The sequence below is a fragment of the Xenopus tropicalis genome, chromosome 5 (genome assembly GCF_000004195.4).
Source record: "Xenopus tropicalis strain Nigerian chromosome 5, UCB_Xtro_10.0, whole genome shotgun sequence".
NCBI lineage: Eukaryota > Metazoa > Chordata > Amphibia > Anura > Pipidae > Xenopus > Xenopus tropicalis.
This window is the reverse complement of record NC_030681.2, coordinates 68,696,218-68,717,611: the sequence shown is the minus strand read 5'-3', so window position 1 is coordinate 68,717,611 and position 21,394 is coordinate 68,696,218. Positions and strand designations below refer to the sequence as shown.

The window sequence follows — 21,394 nt, the reverse complement described above, 5'->3', positions numbered from 1 at the left end:
TTGTTCAGCAGCTTTCTAGGTTGATATTTCAAAAGCTATGTGGTGGCCTTATTTACCATAGCAGCCAGGCAGTGATTTGAATAAGAGACTTGAATATGAATAAGCACTTAATAAAAAAAGATAGCTAATTATCAGTAACAATAACATAAAATTGTAGCCTCAAAAAGCAATAGTTTTTAATCAGCTGGGGTCAATGACCCCATCTGAAAGACAGAAAAGGCAGAAATTGAAGTTTATAAATGGAAGCAATAATTAAAAAAATATTAAATAATATAGACCAACTGCAAAGTTGCTAGGAATAGGACATTCTATAACATTCTAACAGATAAACCACCACTTTAAATACACAGTAGGTAGAGTTGAGGGGTCTTGATGTGGCATATGCTCTTACATATTTTTGCTAAACTGTGGCACTAACACCTCATTTTGATAACAGTTACATATTTACAAAGGCTTACATTTTTTTCTGATAATATATTTTTTGCTCTGTTTGTTGGCATGTTTAGCTGCAATATTCAAACACTTTGTTGAAAATTCTAGTATTTACTGTAGCACACAATTTTTTCTATGTGGAAGTCCTATATTTCTTTTTAGGAACATACAAAACAATCTTCATTTCATTTTCTGAATACGAGTATTTTCCTGTTTATTAACTGGAATACAGTATTTTAGTACATAACACTGTTATGCTTGACTTGGCCAAACATATATGTGTAAAATTGTATTTCTACTATTTTACAGAGACTAACATTTCAACAGAGTTATCTAAATAGCAGTGTCACACTTCTTTGCATAGTGCCATTCTGTTGGAAGCTAATTAGGCATTTTTGCAGTATATAAAAACCAGCTTACATGAAAATATATTGCATATATTTTCTGTTTGTAATATATTAAGGCAGTGTTTATATTTCTGCCTACTGATTGATTCTAAAATTGTGATTGATTTCTGTTAAAAATAACACATTCTTTATACTTGATAGTTTTTCATAAAGTTGTCAAGCCAGATGTAAATTTGAGAGTAAAGTACATTTTTCTGTGCAGCGTGTATGGGAATAGTTTGCGGAAAAAAGCTTGTAGACTAAAAATGTAAAAATGTAAAAGCAGGATGTTATATATATATATATATTTGTGAGCTATATGCACAATATATTCATAACCAAATACACTATCTGTTAGGCCATATGGGCTGTTTTATTTTTTTTTCTCTTTTTTTATTTTAAATTCCATTTAGCCTTCTTGCAAGCTAAACAAGCAGAACATCCATCAAGCTATCTCTGTTCAGAAAAGAACATGAAGTTGAAATATAGGTAGATTAAGAAAATATGAAACAAGCATTGTGTAGAAAGATTTTTGTTTTTGGATAAAGAGAGGATATATGAAAATATTTATTTAGTTTCTCAACATAGTAAAAAAAGACATGTCTGCCAAGTTCAACATTTATGTCTATATTAAACCTGCCTGTTAGTTGATCCAGAGGAAGGCAAAAAAAACCTTCTGAAGGCTCTCCATCAGAAGTGGAAAACAATTCCTTTCTGACAAAAGGTTTAACAATTGGACCAACAATTGGACTTTTCTTCTAATTGGATTGGATGCACTAGTGTCAGCTGGAAGGATTTACTGGTAAATAAAGCATTAGAGAGTATATTATATGACCTCCATTAGAGAGTTTATTATATAACCCCCTTATATATTTATACATAGTTATTATATTCCCCCTTACTCGCCTCTTCTCCTCTGTAAAAAAACAACTTTGACAATTTCATAACCAAGTCTTTGTATACCCTTTACCAGCTTTATAATTCAATAAATACCACTGCAGCACTGCAGACCAAAACTGCACAACATATTTCAGGTGGGGACTTACCAGTGCTCTGTAAAGTGGCAGAATGGCCCTCCCCTACCATGAATTTATGCCCATTTTAATACAGTTAAAAACTTAGTATGCCCTTGCAGCTGTGGTGCAAAGAACCCTACTCCAAACAGAGAATGTACCATTGGCAACCACGGTCTGAACCTGATCCTGTTGCCAGTTTCCTATCCATGTGCAAACAACATTACTAAGACCAACAGGCCTTAGCTTAGAAAGCGGTTGTTTGTAGCTCGCTGTATCAAATTCTTTGGCAAAATGCAAATAGATATACATCAACTGCATCCCCACTGTCCAGCTTCTTACTAACCTCATCATAAAAAGTCTGACATGACCTATCCATCATAAAGTTATGCTGTATTACAGCTTATAATTCCATACTCCAGAACATTATTCTGTGTGTGATCCCTTAACAAGCCTTCAAGTAATTTGCTTGCCGCTGATGTCAAACTTACTGGCCTATAATTGCCAGGTTGAGATCATAATCCCTTTTAAAATACTTGAATTACATCAGCTTTCCTTCAATCCATACCATAACAAAATCAGAAATAGAGGCCTATCTTAAACTGAACAAAGCTCTCTATGTACCCAAGGATGCATTCCATGGTGCCTTGCTCACATTCATTTTGAAAAACCTTTATGTACTGTACCATGTCCTATGTCAAACACTGACTAGATTAAGCTGAGCCGTTTGTGAAGAAAAGAACTGATTAAGTATATTGCCTTTTATGTCTACTTTATAACCACCATATTTCTATTATTTAATTGAGCCACACTCTCAATCTGCATCAACTTCTTCTTACATATACTTATTAAGTTAAGAACAGTAATAAGAACAGTAATAATTTAACAGCATTTAAAACTAAAACCTAATGCCCCAAACTATGCTTGGAATAATTGCCCTTAAGCAACTAACATTTTATTTTCAGAGTCTTTGTTGCCCCTATTACCCAGGGGTTCCACCACACATACACATTTGCTATACATTCTAGGTTGTTAGAGATCACTAGACCCAGTACAGCATGTTTTCTGGTTTGCTCCTCAACAGCCTGTGACATAAAATTGTCATTTAACAAGTGTTGCAACAAATCTATGGTAGAAACATAGAAGAATGAAAAAAGGAGAAGAGATAAGCAGAAAATATAGCAAACAATATAGGAGAATAATGAAATATTATTTGGCTGTTAATCTTGGAAAACAGAAATGATAGTGTCAAGTAACAGAAGGAGAAAAGATAAAAATTATGAACAAATGAATAAAAGTGCAGAGAAGCAAGTCTAAAAAGAAATATTATGAAAGAAAAGGTAAATAGAGAAAGGCAAATATTTGGGTCAGTCTGCCCCAGTGGTTATTTCCAGCACCTCATTCCAGGCTGCCATACAGTACATTACAAGAAAAAACATGAAGTTATTGCCCACCTATTGTTTTTTTTTTTTTTAATAAAGCCTTTTATATCGGCAAGTCTAATGCATCCAACGTATTTGTAATCACTGCATCATTATCTGAGCTTCCAAAGAACAAGGAAAGAGCAGTTTATTTTAAAATATGACATGCAGCATGTAGTATAGATGCAGAAAGGCAATAACTGTCTTGGTTCTTAAAATAAAATACAAAAGATATGATGTCAGGTTGTTTATGGGTTGAAAACAAGAATCAATATTGTTGTTTGATCTTTACTAGGAAGTAAAAAAAAGTAATAAAAATACCAGAATTGAAACCATGTTGCTGATAATAATTAGACACATTTTCTTTATTTGGATTCTAATGTTCCCAAGTCAAATGGTGACTTTTAGTAATGAAAATAGAGACAATTGCAGATAAAGGAGCTAATAACCATATTTGCAATTATGGATGGAATAAATCTAATTTATTTGAGACTGGGATGTTTTATTAGAATATTTAATGAGTTACTTTATCCATAAACATAAACTATAGAACTTGCCAAATAATGCTATACTGTCATATTTTTAAAGCAGTACTAAATACATTCTTTATTCACTCTAAGTAAAGAATAATTGCCTTCTCCAGTGTCAACCTATTTTGAAAAAATAATTGAATACCAAAATGTTATTTTAGTATTCTACATTAGATTTTACATGGACTTTACACCAACAGTCACTGTTTTATTGTACAGATATGTGTATTATTGTTGTCTTGAGTAATAATGAATAGATAGATTAAAGTAAGAGGCAATAATTGTACTATGAAAATACACTGATTGAAAAGTCAATAGAAAGTAGCAATGCTTCTTGTTTCGTAATGTGTCTATATTCTGAGGAGAATATTACATAAATCAATGCACAAGATAGAAACTTACGGTTAGGATTGGAGCTTTTCTGGTCACAAGTACGACACTGGGAATACCTCAGAGGTTGCCCTGGAACATGCTCTACTAGCTTGCAAAAGGTCTCCTGTCCTTTTTCACCACATGTAGCATTTGTTGTGATACGAGCATTTGTGGCCAAATTGAGGACTGCCGGAAACAACCCTAAAAACAGAAGAGAGGAAGAACAAAACTATTGTTAAATCAGTCACGGCTCTTTGGATTTTGTAAATTTTCATTTTTCTAGCTACCAGGCCTCTATTAAATAATATTGAAGTTAAAAGTGACAACCTTCTGCATGCAAACAAAGTAAACAACATGGGCCTGATTCACTAAAGGGCGATAAAACGTGCGCTATTTTTATTGTGCGCTAAAATTTTTACCGCGGCTTAATTTTGGCGATTTTTCGCACGATTCACTATAAGCATACTTGCGCTTTTTTACGCGTGATATTGCAATTGTTATTTAACTCGCAAAAGACTATTTCAATGCGGTATTTGCCGGTACATGCGCTAAATTACGCGAATAATCGCCGCATATGAATAGTAGCATAGAAATAGTGTATAAAAATTGTTGCCGCATATAAATGGTGTATATAAATATTAGCCACATATAAATAGTAGCATATAAATGGTAGCATATAAATAGTAGATGCTTATAAATAGTAGCCACTAGTGATGAGCAAATGTGTTCTGGTTATCTTTAGTGAAAAATTAGCAAATCTTTCGAAAGATCCACGAAACGGCAAAAATGTTGTGCGGGCAAAAAAATTGTTGCTGTGACTATTATTTTTTGACGCTTGTATAAATTTTTGGATGTGCAGTGAATTTTTGCGTGGCAAATTTATTCATGCGTTTTGCCATTGGTGGATTGTTTTGCGAAACGCATGAAAAAATCCGCTGTGAAAAAATTCAACGCACGTCCAAAAATTCGCTGCGAATCCATGCCTGGCGAAACATTTCATCACTTGTAGCCAAATAGAAATAGTTGCGCGAATAAACGCACGCCATGTTAGCCATACACGCCAATACTTGCGGAAAATTACTGTATTAAAAATGAACATTTCGCTGCAAACTGGCGGCTGCGTCACTCTAGGGGAAACACATACTTGAATAAATAACACTGTAAGTCCATATTTTATTGCAAAAAATCATTTACTGTACTTTTGTACAATTTTTCGCCTGCCTGTAGTAGGTGCTAATTTTCGCATAGCCGAATGCGATATTTAGCGTGCAAAAGTTATAGTGAATCATGCGATCGTATTCTTTTCAGCGCGGAAATTAACGCAAAACGGTTAAACTAGCGCGATAAATAACCCATGTGAAAATGTCGATTATACTATGGTGAATCGCGCGCAAATAATTTCACGTTTTTTAACGCAAAAAAGCGTGCGATAATTTTTATCGCACTTTAGTGAATCAGGCCCCATGTGTCAATTTTAACACCTTGAAAGTAATTCAAGGCTTCACCATTTGAGTTAATGAAACTAAATATCTTTATTTGGTGATGTGAGTGATCTGAGTTATCAATATTATATATCGCCTATAGCATGGGTTTGGCATTAGTATTGCGTAATACACCTTTGGTTTTTGTAATCTGCCATTACTTGTGGTTGTTAGTGATGAGCAAATTTGTCCCGTTTCGCTACGCCATAAAATTTGCGAAACGACAAGAAAATTTGCGAAACATCACATTTGCCTCCAAACCTGCCTTTAAGCTATTTAGAGCAATATCATGGGTGGTGATGAGTAAGAAGGTGGCTTAGCAATCTTATGATCATAATTTTGTAACTTAAAACCCCTGTTTTTTGTAAATACATGCACTAGCATAGATAATTTACTTATGAAACAGGTGACCAGGGAATGTGCATTGATCAATCCCCCTCTCTTTTTTGTATGCTTGATGAGTAAGAAGCCTATGGTTGGGGATAACTACTGCAGACAAACAATGTGGGTTTCCAGATATGACTTTTGGATATCAGCTGTGGGCAAAAAGCATTTAGTAGGGATAGTAAACATATCAACTTGATCTTGAAAATAATGAAGCAATATCAAAAACATCAGTATAATTTCAAGCTTTTGTTTAATAGAAAATAAGAATTGCCTATTTCTGTCTGAAAATAATGTGTACTGTTGTGATAGAAAGGTTGGGAGGAGTAGGGTGAAGGGCTTCAAAGAGAGCTAAACACCAATCTGAACAACCACTATTAATGCCTATGCACAGTACACTTTAAATAGTACAGTATGTCAGTTTTATCCATAGTTTGAACTTAAAACACATTTCGCGTGGCAAACTCACATTCTTTAAAAAGAGAGGAGTGTATCTGTCATGAGGTAATAACCTTGGCTCCAGTGGCATTTTAACAGAGGAACTGAAATGCTTAATTAAACTAAAAAGTTTAAGAGAAAGTTTCCCTTTTTTAACATATGAAATTGCAATAACACTCTCTAAACAAGGTTTGCTTCGTACAGGAGTCAAAAGAGGAGGACAGGTAAAGTGCTTGGGAAACATCACTTTGCCATCTTAAGTAAAATAATAAATGATTGTGCCCCTGTAAACAGAAGCACCAGAATTGCTCTACTGAGACATGTAATTTTCATTGAAAAAACCATTATCACGTCTTTACTGAAAGAAAACATTTTCTGGACCAAAACTGGTTTGGCTGTTGCCAACATGTGAGAGCCTGGCTTTAAACAACTACATTTATGATATATTCCAATCTGGGTTTGGAAGGAAACACAGTACTGAAACACTGTTGGTCCGCATGCTACATGACCTGCTTATTAGGACTTTCTATCATTTTCTTTTTAAACCAATACATGTATTTTTTTAGTTGTAATATTGGTGTGTAGGTACCAATATTAATTAGGATAAGAGATACACTGAATCCAGGATTTGGACAAGATTTGGCATTTTTCAGCAGAATTCCAATTTGCCTGAATCTAACCAAATCGAATCCTTAAAATCACATGGCTTTTTGTTACATATACACAGATGTTGAACATTTTTCACTGTGCGCGAAGCACAAGGTTTTTTTTTTGCTGCAGTAGCCTGTTAGAATTAGAAATAGTGATGAGCGAATTCTTTCAGCAGGCATGGATTTGCAGCGAAATTCCACATTTTGCAAAACTTCTGTGAATTTCAGCATGGTCAAAAAAAGGCATGTTGCACCCGTATTTTTTGGGACAGATTTGCTCGTCACCAATTAGAAACTGACAGGTTGAGAAGGGACAGTCAGGTTTAGGAACTTCAAGTAATAATTACTTACAAAAGCAGCCCTATCAGTGAAAAATGATCAACATGACCTATAGGTAACTTACTGTAGGTATTTTAATATTTTAAAAAGTAGTGTTTTCGTGTCAATATCACTTTAAGTCTTCCAAAGGCTATTAGAACTCAATGCTGCAGTTAATAACACATATCTTCTTTGATAAATGTAGCAATTATTTAAAACCCTAGTTTGTTAGTAAAGTGCTCCTGACAACATGTCTGAATGCATTGAATTCAATATTTGCACCTGTTCATCTCATGTATTAGCCACTTAAACTCATAATTTGAAATTGCATATTTACAGTATATACTGTATAATGATAGTATTAGACAGCAAGCACAACTGTAACCTTAAAAAGCTGTGTTCCTAAAACAGTTAAATTCACTTATAAGTTTATAACCTGAAGATGAGCATATTCTTTTTTTAGATTGGTATTTGACCTCTGAAAAACACTGTATTGTCAATTGACCTTCAAATAAAGGTGAATTATTTTAAGCAATTATGAATGCAGAATGTTTTATAGTGTGTACTGTTATCTAGACAGACATATTTGAAAGGTCATCACAAGCAGCAAGTTATACATTTATATTTATATATTTATGTCCTTTTGTAGCTATGACCTTTAGTCTTCTCCTCTATGCTAATGCAGCCTTTGATATACTGTTTGACTGTTCATATGAGATGGAATCCCCTGTACTGGACTGGTCAGCTAATTGTGTTTTCTTGACAAAAAAAGTTCCATAACAGACTGCTAGTATTTAGCTGTCATTTTAAAAAAAATGCCCTTTGCAAAAAATGTTTTCTACCCAATTATTTTTTGTATCATTTTTTACAGAAAAAAATATGGATTTTCCATAAACACATTTGCATGAATTTATGGGTTGGATTTGCTCTTCTGAAATAAAAGGGAAAGAAAAGGGAAAACCTGTGTTTTAAATAAAGATGACAAAGTTGAAAAGAGGTCCTTTGTGGCTCTTGCTTGGGTCCAGGGTCAAACTCATACTGAACATCTTCTCTCTCACAAGAATAGGTAACCTAAATCTACACTGGCAAAGCACATCAAAGACTCTCACCCATTACAAATCTAACGAAAGATCAAAACTGTTCACTAAGTAACTCTCTCTGAGTCAGAAACTCTGACCTATACTCCTAAAGCATCTAAAAACCTGGCTCTCCTACAGCTATTGCTTATTCAACGGGTCCCTTCTCGCTGCCTTCACTGAGACCACTTTACCCTGGCTCTTAGCTTATACATGCAAAGCATGATGGTTGCCAATAGCCTTTGTGAAATATTCCTAAAATGCAGACCATCATCTAAGTTTGCCCAATAACTGCAATAACACTGTTTATTTTTTTAAACTTTTAGTTTATAGGGAGTTTAATGGGTATTTAATGACGTAAATGAAAAATACACTATTTTAACTATGTTAACCATTTTACGCAGATGTAACATGTAGTTAAAGAGTCTTGCTCTTCATTTATATAACCTCAAAAGTTTTTGCAACAAAATAATGCCTATTATGTCATGTGTATTCTCAATAAAGGTTTGTTTAAAAGCAAGAACAATTGTTGTTTTTGCCAATCTATACGGTCCATTGACCCATAAGTAGAAGGAAACTATTCTTTGCAATTAGGGTTGTAGCCTGCTGTGGTGTTTCATGCTGTTCTCTTCGATGGGTGATTGGGAAATACATAATATGCTGCCAGTTGTGAAATCATTCCTAAGATTTTATGACAGTTATTGACTTGCTACAAAGTTTAGGCATTGTAAGACTTATTATGGTTAGAGGATGAGCAGTTCTGAAATAAAAATAATCATGTTTATCAACACTTTTAGGGGCTGATTTACTATTGATGTTAATGGAATGATTGATTCTTAACAGTTTATTCATTTAAACTAAAATCATTCAAGGATCTAATGGATTAGAAACCATCAGGAAATCAGTAACATTGTCTAAAATGTATTTCTTTGTGTTTAGTGTGGCTTTATTTTTTTTAATGCCTGAATGTACTACTGTATTATATAAGTGCCTACACCCTGTTTCACATGACACAGGTTACTCACATAAAAATGACAATATATGACTTACTGACTACACTTTAAGGGGGCCATTTATTAAAGCACAAATTTTCGCGATTGGAAAAAACCACGATAATTTCTGATGTGCAAAAATTGCACGAAAATTATTTTCTTGCTCGTACAAAAATATTGTGGTTGCGATCCGAAAGTCACAAAATTTTCGTATCCAAACAATCGTATACGATGCAAAACCTTTCTGGCTTCAATGCATGATTTTGGAAGCCTTCCATAGGACTCAATGGCACTCTACAGCTCCAACCTGGCAAAAAGAAAGTCACGGTACCAAAGCTTGAATGAAATCCGAAATGGTGGTAGTCTTTGCGAAAAATATAATATTTTAACAATATTATCGTGGTCAATATGAAAAGTTCTAACAATTAGAAAAAATACAAATTTTTCTCATTTGTGGTCAATCAGGCTTTAATGAATGGGCCCCCATGTCTTCTTATTTGACTCTATAAAAAGACTTCATCCTACTGGGCTTAAAAACAAATTAGTTATTGTTACATACATACTGTATGCTAGCTTTCATTACTCCAACTACATTATAACTGCATTATAACTGAAGAAAATGTAAATAATGGGTTAATAGGTAACAGAAAATAGCACCCGTTACTATGTAACCCCATGTTATCTACAGTATGTCTAACTGAGACTAATGCCCTAATGCTGCTACATACAGACTATGCATACACCAGTGACTTTAAGCTAGAACTATGTTGATAAAGATTACATATACCTAGTGCCACAATGCACTTACTGGTTATGTCTCTATTTATACACACTAAATGGTAGATGGACACTATACATATAGGGAAAGATTTATTATGGTGTGTAAAAAATGGCAACGAAATTTGCCATACATCGGCAGACTGCGTAAAAACAGCACATTTTTAACACCTTTTTATTTAGAGCAACTTACACTGGAAGTCAAATCTAGCGTTCAGATGGTGTAAAATAAAACACACCTTGATAAATTTGGCATTTATTTCTTTTTTTGCCAAGTTTCCTTTTACACTGCATAATAAATAAGCCCCATATACAGACCATCTTTACCTCAATGATGCATATTTTATATAGTATGAATGAGTTCAGCTATATATATATATATATATATATAGTCTTTTAAGAAGCCGGCACTCACGTCTAAAGATCACTGGACGCCCGGGTGCAGTATTATAAATTCACAAAGTATGCCAAGAGAAGGATACCGCACTCACAGGGCTTACTTGGAAAAAGTTGATTTATTGTTCACAACATAACACTGACGTTTCGGCTGTCTCCACAGCCTTTCTCAAAGTGAGAAAGGCTGTGGAGACAGCCGAAACGTCAGTGTTATGTTGTGAACAATAAATCAACTTTTTCCAAGTAAGCCCTGTGAGTGCGGTATTCTTCTCTTGGCATACTATATATATATATATATATAAACTATATAGCTCACAGACAAATTTACAAAGACCTCCTTTTCAGAAATATAATACACATACAGTGTACAGTGAGAACGAACACAGATGTAAAATACCAGAGTACTGAGTAAGCCTATATACCTGTACATACTAGTATGGCTAGGGTTGCCATCTGGCCAGTATTTTACCTAGCCGGTAAAACACCTGCCAAGGCCTGGGCTGGTAATACAAATTTACCAGCAATGTAGTTGCTCCTGGCTTGCCCCTGATCTGCCCCAATTTTGCCTTTTTTTCCACTCTTTAATCCATCCTCCGACAGCCCACTTGTCCCCGCCTAACCCCTATTATGACACCATCTGCCACCTTTTGTGTTTTTTCCCCATAGGCCGGTACAAATATTTAAGAAAGGTGGCAACTCTAGATATGGCTACACATTATACTAAAAGCCTTTTCTATTTGTTGTAAAGTTTTTCTTTAAACCAAAACTATTTACTGGAAGCAATGTTAAGCACCTAGTAAACTTGAGCAAAAAACCATTACAGTTGCACTAACTACTTCTATGCAAGTTTACTACTAGTGATGGGCGAAATGTTTCACTAGGCATGGATTCGTGGCGAATTTCCGCATTGCACCATTGGCGGATTGTTTCGCGAAACGGATGAAAAAATTTGCCGCAGATAAATTGTCGCCCGTGTTAAAAGAATATTCGCGCGTCAAAAGAATATTCGTGCGTCAAAAAAGAATAGTCGCGGGCGTCAAAAGAATAGCCGCGCTACAAAAGAACAGCCGCAGGAGACAATTTTTTTTTTGACGCGCAACATTTTCTCTGTTTCGCGAATTTTTCGGGGAAGCGAAACGGGACAGATTCGCTTATCACTATTTATTACTACAAGTTTACTTCTTGGCTTCTCCACTTTTTAAAAACCTTACACAGCAATAAGCCATGTAAAAGTGTTTTTCTTTATCCCCTTTTTCACTTTATTATAAATATAAATATTGACCCTTGGTGTGTCAGATAATGAATGACCTCCATAAGGAAGAAAAATTTGACCACAGTGACAGAGAATATAGAATCTGAATAAAGGTAACAAGACCCACAGTGCCAGATTGATATCCAGCACTACCATATGCACTTCCCTCACCTGCCCCTTCTCTGATCTGCTTAGCTCGTGCGCATAGACTACTGAACATGCAGCAATTGCATCAGGCAGGCTGAGGGATTGAGAAATTGTGGGGAAAACATTTTTTGTATAGGCACCCAAGGCCACCCCTGTGTTCCTTCTATATAAGCACCAAAGGGCTATCACAACCCTGGCAATTCACTGTGCAATATTATTAAGTATTTGAATAATAATATTAAAGCACATAAAAAAGTGCACAGCTAAAAATGCTGAAAAAACAAACAATGTAGGGTCTAAACACCAAATATGCAATATCTAAGAGGCACAGTTAGAGGGTAATGCTGTGTGTGGTCTCTATTTAATGATGTGCTTAAAGGGAAGAATAAATAATACTGAGCTAAATAAACATTAGTAAAAGAAAACATGAATGAGAACAAATCACATATGATATAATTAATATTGTGCATGTACACAAATGACAACATGGCATTACTAGATTTCCTGAATAAAAAATAGCATTTTTTTACAGATTTTTCTTCCAGTATATATGTATTGTATGATTATGTGCTATTATATATAAAAGCCCCCAGTGTAACAACTCAGCACTGGGCCCCCCTGGGCCTGGCCCTCATTGCAACCCCTAACCACGCCCCCATGCTCTCCACCCACAAGAGAGGCTTGATTCCCACTTGCTTGCCCTCAAATAGGAAAGTGACCAGGGAGGGGGATCTCTACAATTAGAGGAAGCAGACACCTTGGCCTGGGCCCCCCACGACCACTGAGTAGAGATGTAGCGAACTGTTCGCCGGCGAACTAATTCGCATGAAAATCGGGTGTTCGCAAGTTCGCAAGTTCGCAATTTTGGGTTCGCCTTAGCTGGAGCCAAATTATGACCTCTCACCCCAGAGCCAGCAGATACATGGCAGCCAATCAGGCAGCTCTCCCTCCTGGACCACCCCCGGACCACTCCCTTCCATATATAAACCGAAGCCCAGCAGCCATCTTACATTCTGCCTGTGTGTGCTTGATGAGTTAGCATAGGGAGAGAGCTGTGCAGGGGTTTGAGGGACAGTTTAGGTAGCTTTGCTGACTAGTAATCTACTTTCTACTGCTCTGTATGTAGCTGCTGTGGGCAGCTGTCCTGCTGATCTCATCTGCTGTAACCCAATAGTCCTTGTAAGGACTGCTTTTATTTTCTGATTACTGTTACTCTTCTTTTCATTGTGTACTGCAGCTCCGTCTGTGTGTGTTGGAGACAGGTGTGCTGGTCATAGTAGTGCACACAATTACATCATTTTTTTTTATTTGTGTTTTTTTACTTTGCTACTGTAATTTATAGAGCCCAGTGCTATTAGTCTAGCTGTGGGGGACTGGTGTGCTGCTCCTAGTAGTTCACCCCCAGCACCAACCAGAGATCACTTTTGTTTTATTAATTTTTTAATTTTTTTTTAATTTAACTTACTGTTCTTTAACGTGTCCAGTGCTGTTTGCTGTTGTTCATAGTAGTGCACCAAACACGTTACACATAGTAGTGACATTGCATTGCAATAAAATCACCTGAGCGACGTTTTTCCACCAGCAATAATATATTCCGTATCCACTACTGCGGCGTTTTGTCTTTGCGTGTGAACCGGCTGTAACCTTTACACGACTTGATTGGCATGTAGACGCCGGATGTTTTAAAGCAGTTTATTACACAAGTTTAGAAATGTAGTGTGATTTCTGCCCTTTACAGCACAAAACGCAACGCTGTGTCAACAACGTATTTTTCAGAGAAATTTTTGCCCTTGATCCCCCTCCTGCATGCCACTGTCCAGGTCATGGCACCCTTTAAAAAACTTTAAAATCAGTTTTCTGGCCAGAAATGGCTTTTCTAGGTTTTAAAGTTCGCCTTCCCATTGAAGTCTATGGGGTTTGCAAAGTTCGCAAAAGTTCGCACTTTTTGGCGGAAGTTCGCAAATGGGTTCGCAAACTTTTTTTGTGAGGTTCGCTACATCTCTACCACTGAGTCTGCTTTCTCTATTGTACACAACTGTTTCAATTATTTTTCACTGTTTTAATCTAGTGTGGATGGCTGTGGGGAAATTACTTACTTTACAGAGTGATATTAAACTGTGTGTAATATCCTGGGACAATTGGAACCAGTAACAAGCATGATTTCTGACTAATTAAGTGCTATTGGACGAAGAGAAGTTATGGATCTTAAGTTAACATGAAAGCAAATGCTTACTCCTAACAAAGAAGGGAACTTCCAATTCCAAGGAAAATGTCACTATACAAATGAATTACCCAGCCACTCCCACAATGCTTTGCATTAGGAGAGTCACAGGAGTATTACAAGGCATTGTGGAGTTTCAACTGAAAGGAGATAACCGGGCCTGGATTTGTGCCAGAGCCACAAAGGCCCGGGTGGCAAGCTGCCTGGCTGCAAGTAAAAGTTTCATACATATGGAGCACTGGGGATGAGCACTTAGAGACTGTTGGTATATGTGATATATGCTAGTCATACTAAATGAGTATGTAGGTTTCAGAATCACATGGTTTCTGGTCTTACATGGTATTATGAATTAACAATGCTCTTCCTTATAGGACTTGATATGCAAAAAGAAAAAATGGTTTGTAACTGCTTTATATATCATTTACAACTTATATTGCTGATTGCTGGTTAGAAAGATAATAACAATGGATTTGGTTGATATTACAGCAAACTATCCCCCCCTTCCTCAGGCCTAACAACCCAGCTAGTGAGTTTTCCATCCTGAAGTAGGCTGTGGGAGTTGTTTTGAATATTTGCATGTGTAATGAAAGCTCTTTTACATGATTGTATGCTAAGGACAGTGGTGAATGTGCCAACATTAAACTCTTCAGAGAAGTTTTATAGTGAAGGAGAAAAGAAACTATTTGTGTCAGGCTAAACTGAACTATGTAAGTGTGTGGGAAAACAGTTGGCAGAAATCATCTGGAACACGCACACACACAAAGAAAAAAAAAATGATGGAACAACAATGAATGCTTCCCAGCTGCACACAGCAGTGGCTATTTTGACATAAGATACATCCAAAAATGTGAGTACATAGTAATGAATGAAAAAGACATTGAGTCTCGTCCATGACAATATAAACAGGCTGAACATAATGACTTAACAGGCAGTACAAAATAAATGTGTTTTTTCTTGCTTTATACAATTATCTGGTAAAACCAATGTTCTTTTATGTAAAAAAGGATGCCCCATAAAATAGTAGTTATATTTTTTAGATCTCATGGAGAGGATAACAATGGCATGTCTGTATTGTATCGTTAGGCAAGGAGCTAAATGGAAATGAACAATGTGAAGCATTCAGACATTGTTACATATTTCCGTAGTGGCAATTTGAAAGTCTCACTAAAAATGTCTATGGCCTTAAGATTACACTTGTTGTATGGAAAATTTTCCAAATTAAAAGACAGGCTAACATATGTTATAGTTAAATGTAATCTAAAAAATCTAATCATTTTTTTCTTGTATATTGCTGCTCTCCAATTGGCTTTTAGAGTCAGTGACCCTTACAGCTAGAAAGCAAATTGACTGTGAGGCTACATTTAAATGGCTCTCATTATTTTTAGTACATATGCAAACGTTTTTGTGATCGACACCCAGTAAGAATGACATTGCATTATGTATTAAGTGGTTTAGTCATAAGCAGGAAGGTGTTTGTCTAAATAATACTAAATACTAAATATTAGCATTTATTAAAGTCATGAGACTTATCTCACACCTAACTTTTAAAAGATATTGTATTAACAGATCATTATGGTTTGACAAATGTTGTTATATTTAATTTTGGTGCCTACTTTCTTTTAATCTCAAGGGAAAGCTCTTCTGGAAAGATCTCTGTCAATGAGGAGTCCACAAATTTAATGTACTTTCTACTAATACATAAATACCCATAAGGGGACCATGTACCATGATGTACATTTAGGGAGTTTCCATAACATGGTCCTTCATTTTTAGAAAATTCTGACCATAGTTATATGGTTTGTTGTAGCCCATAGTAACAAAATTGGGCGAAACAGAAAACAGATGGTTGTAACTTGCAATAACAAAAACTGAATATCAATGTGGAAATTTCACAGTAGAAAATGTCTTTTAAAGTATGGCATTTGTTTAAGATAGCAAAATACACGGTTGAAATTGCTTATTAGACAGTTTCTCGTCTTCATTTCCACCTTCTTATCTACTGTCAAGCCTATTAAACAGATAAATGTTATTATAAAATAGTCAGAAATGTGACTGCCATGCACTGAACCAAAAGCTGGAATTTTAAAACTTAAGTGGCAATTGAAGGGAATTTATTACTTTAACCTCCTAGAGGATTAAACAGCTGTTTGTCTGGGCTAGTATTTTACATCCCAACTGAGCAGTAAAACAGCTGCTTTACAATCATATTGTAGTACACATTGTTCTGCATTGTTTTACTGTACCTGCCCAAAGTCAAGATTCTAAAGTTTCCCTTGTGGCACTGTGCATAATTTATATGTGAAGCATTTTTGACCTTTGGGTGCAGCTAAAATTTACCATATTATATGCAGTGGTTATAGCTCCTATTAATCTCAGTAGCACTTTTGCCTGTGTTTGCAGAACAATTATCAGTATAGTTTTATTTACGTAAATATGGGCATGGGTACTACCAAATTGTGTGTCTTATTTTATTCTCTCTAGCCGTAAACAAAAACTGATAACAACTCCTTCCACCCAAACTGTAATGCATGTAGTAAATGCTTGCAATTTTTTTTCTGTTGTAGTTTAAAATACAAACGGCCTATCCTTGTGCTTTTTCAACCTAACATTTTCTCTATTGCAGACAATGCATGCTGGATTGCAGGTGAAATATATCAATGGCTCACAGCATTAGTGTATTAGTTTCAGTGAGAAAAAAATTATTAGGTTAAGAAAAGCAACAAATGATATATTTAATAATAATATATAAATACTATATTAATATACAGAGATACACACCTTTACCTGACAGTAAAAGTATCTGGCATAGACAGTCTTTTCTAGTCAAACAAAAAATAATATGGCTGTCAGAGGGCACAGACATTTTTATTCCAGAAGTTTCCCTGAGAAGACTGATGAGCTAAAGTAAACACTTTCCTTATATCTCTTCTTTATCCAGAATAGTGGTTGAATGACGATTTTTGTATACCACAACATGCCTTCTCTCGCTGGATGTTAAAATCCTCTATTCGTTGTTTTTTACTTGTAATATTGCTTCTTAATACGTTGTGATTGTTTTTATGCCGTTTTCCTTTTTTTACAAAGTCTTATTTTGTAGGCTTCTAAGACAGCACTAAAATAAATATGATGAAAGATCTGCAACAACACTTAACGAGTGCATAATCCCTTAGGTTAGCATAGGTTTTTTTTCTAGTGAGTCACCATAAAAGCAGTTTAATCCATACTTGAAGGGATCTTAAGTATTTTAGTAAATAAGTTCTATGCATTATTATAATAATTGTTACAAAAATAAACACTGAAAGAATTCAAAGAAGCAATTTTAGCAGCCAGCATTTTATTTCAGACATACCACTTTCTGTTTAAAGGATTAGTGATGCTTTACTTTATATCAGGTTTTAAAGATACAAGACTCTATCATAGGTACATTGACAAAAAGTAATTTGCTCTGTGAATATTTATTTGTCTATCTAAAATGGGCAGGAATCAAAGACATGAAAAGGGCAAAATTTAGGGAAAAAAAAACAATAAGGGAAGAAACAAGACAGCAGGGAGTTGGTATTGTAGAGAGGAGACACTTAGGGGCACATTTACTAATCCACGAACGTCCGAAAAGCGTCCGAATGCGTTTTTTTCGTAATGATCGGTATTTTGCGACTTTTTCGAGTGCTCAATACGAAAAAGTTGCGACAATTCGCGAAAGTCGTAATGGCTATGAAAAAGTTGTGACAATTCACGAAAGTCATAATGGCTATGAAAAAGTTGCGACAATTCACCAAAGTCATAATGGCTATGAAAAAGTCGCAATAATTCACAAAATTTGTAATGGCTATGAAAAAGTTGCGGCAATTCGTGCAAGTCGTAACGGCTACAAAAAAGTCGCAAAAAATACGAAAAAGTCGCAAAATGTTCGTTTTCCAATCCGAATTTTTCCCATTCGGATTCGTGGATTAGTAAATCAGCCCCTAAGAGATACGCAAACTATTTCCAGAAATAGTCATATATAGGAGTACAGCTGAATGTAGTGATAGGAAAACATATGGCTGTGTATGGTACCGTAGCTGAATTGAGTGAAAAGAATCTGCCAACGTCCGCTTCCTATTTTTTTTTTACCAGTAATTAAAGGCCACTTTACTGAACAGCTCTACTGATGCACAACATGGCAGTCAATATACCATGCCTTAGCCACATATGGCTATGTATGGTACCGTAGCTGAATTGAGTGAAAAGAATCTGCCAACATCTGCTATTGACAGTGCACTTCCTATTTTTTTTACCAGTTATTAAAGGCCTCTTAACTGAACAGCTCTACTGATGCACAACTTGGCAGTCAATATACCATGCCTTAGACCAGTTCTGCAGAAAGTTCAAAATAGGTGAGAAAATTCTAACACCTGAATATACAATAGACCTTAGTATAGTTAAGGAAGCCACTTAGCAAAAAGGATGTAATATCAGTATGCTAAGACGAATAAGATGGCAACACATATAATATAGAAGAGGGGTAGATTGTGTCCACTGCTGATAAAACACTGTAGCTCACTCATTAACCATGGGCAGTAACCCTTAGCAGCCATTTAAATTCTTGCTTTTACTGTTTTAATTGCAGCTGGCTAAACAAAGCTAACCAGTTAATGCCCATGTGCCCAGTGTTGCTGAAAGAGCTCCATTGCTTTAGTGGGTAGGGATAAGCAACATTTTTAACCAGCTATGGATTTACATTTCACATTTTGCCATTGGCATTGTTTCATATGCAGGAAAAACACTGAAGGGAAAAAAATAGGGATGCAGTGAATCCGGATTCGGTTTGGGATTCAGGCTCAATCCAGGCTTTTTTTTTAAGGATTCGGTTTCGGCCGAATCCACAGTCCTGGCTGAACTGAATCCGAATCCTAATTAGCATAAGTCTGCATATGCTAATTAGCTTTCAGAATTGATCCCAATTAGCATATGCTAGTTAGGATTTGGTTCACGATTCAGCAGAATCTGTCGGGGTGGGTTCGGGGTTCGGCCAAACCCCAAAAAGGGGGTTCGGTGCATCCCTAGAAAAAAATACTGGAAAAAACACCTTTGACTTGAACGCATTTTGCACACAAAAGATAAAACCCACCCACAGACTGGCACTGGCATTGATTTCTTGTACTATAGAACTTAAAATAGTAGAACTCAGAACTTAGAACTCAAGATCTAGTATGTTCATCAATAACTTTCTCACTTGCATACTCATTATGCATGCAGTGCTTTGGTAATTATAAAAACTGTCGAACAACTATTGTTATATGGATGGATGATGCAAAGATGTTTAGACAAAGCATGTCAAATTGAACCTTCCTTAAAGCTAATAAAATAGCAAATACTAAACTGCAACTCCCAGTACCCAAATTAGCTGACAGTTATGAGTATTCCAGTGATCAATGGCTGCAGAGAAATATGAAAATATAATTATTATGTACTATATCTGTTTCACATTGTTTTCTTTTTTCTGAAGAGCTGTTTGATAAGAGGAGTCATGAAAAACTTTACAATCCTGTATCCTGTTTTCAAACTCACAGCAGAAGTTGTATGTAACAAATAAAGAGTAAAAAAGTGAACATACATTTATACTGAATCATTGCCATATGTATGCATCTGTTGCAAATCTGGCCATTAGCACTGTGCTCAAATTCCAACCCTCCCTCGAAGAATTTGGTTTTTCCTATCTAGAGAAAGGTTTCTGCTGTCTTTATTCATATATTTGACAGCTAGGGCCCACTAGGGCCCAGTTGATGAGCAAAAAAAAAAAATTCAATTGCATTCCAGAAGGAACTTGGAATCATTCAAGAAAATACACTCATTAAAACATTTTTTGGTCCTCAAGGGATAATTGTTCCTAAAGCATACGTACTTTTTCAGTACAGGTTTTTCATACATGAGATAACTTGTGGTTGATAAGTTTGGGATAGTGATGGGAAAAATTGCAGACTTTGGAATTTGCCTGTAGGCTTTATTCAAGATTCAAGATTATGTTGCCCGGAACCAGCACTGTTTCTGAGTGAGTATGCTTGTCTTAAAATTACATTCTAAGCCAAGGAAAAAGGCCTCAATTTCACCATAGCATTAATGAGATTTCTTTAAGACCTTTACACTAGACCAGGGATCCCCAACCTTGTTTACCTGTGAGACACATTCAAATGTAAAAAGACTTTGGGAGCAACACAAGCATAAAACATGTTCCTGGTGGTACCAAATAAGGGTTGTGATTGGCTATTTGGTAGCCCTTGATGGACTGGCAGCCTACAGGGTTGGAGAGCAACATGTTGCTAACGAGCCAATGGTTGAGGATCATTGGACTAAAGTAAACTCTCTCCTAGGAAAGAGTTGTTTATGGCAAAAACATTTTGCATGCACATAGCCATCAACAGTGACTACTATTTAGAAGTGAAGCGCTCTGAACATCATAGTTTAAAACAAACTTTCTGCTTAAGTGTAGCAGAGCCAGCTATCAGCAAATGGGTTATATTTGCACTACATGACCCGTGCTTTGCAGCAGTGATCAAATTCCAATTTGAGAGAGATGCTTCTTTTACTGTCTCTATTAGTGCCTAACTACCATTCTTTGTTCTATTTCCCAAGATCTTTTATGCTTAGAGTGTAATGCAACCACCTCCTTTACTTTGTTCCATTGTAAAGTGATAACTTCTGGGACTTGAAGTCTTTCTGCTTGTCACAGGAGCTGGAGCAAATATTCTCTGAAAAGCAGAGGGACTTCAGGTCCCAGAATTCATCACTTTACAATGGCACAAGCAATATTTTTTTTTTTTACATCTAGAAATTCATGTTGAGCTTATGTCAAAATGGGGGGGGGGTATATATTCCCCTTTAAATCTGGTTTCTCTATTATAAAATATACTTTGCATATCAGTTTTGCTAATTGTTCTATCTTTTATTCAAGCCACAACTAGAACTTTTAATAAAAACACAACAGAAACAACAGATGTATAACACAATTCTATAATAATAAAAATGAATAAGTTCATTTGATAAAGAGCACAATAAATAAAAACAAAAAAGCCTATGTTTATGAGACAAACCCAGGAGGTAGAGATAAGCTTACTATGGTAGTAGCAGGATG

General features: G+C 35.7%; 1 protein-coding gene across 9 annotated transcripts in view; it reads right to left on the bottom strand.

The window, feature by feature from the left end:
- The window catches only part of lama2 (laminin subunit alpha 2), a 337,794-nt gene that overhangs the window by 254,822 nt on the left and 61,578 nt on the right, over nucleotides 1–21,394 (bottom strand). For all 9 annotated transcript variants that reach the window (XM_018094209.2, XM_018094212.2, XM_018094210.2 and 6 more), the window contains exon 2: nucleotides 4,185–4,355. In XM_018094209.2, coding sequence (XP_017949698.2) covers nucleotides 4,185–4,355 — 171 coding nt within the window. The remainder of the gene's footprint in view (nucleotides 1–4,184; nucleotides 4,356–21,394) is intronic.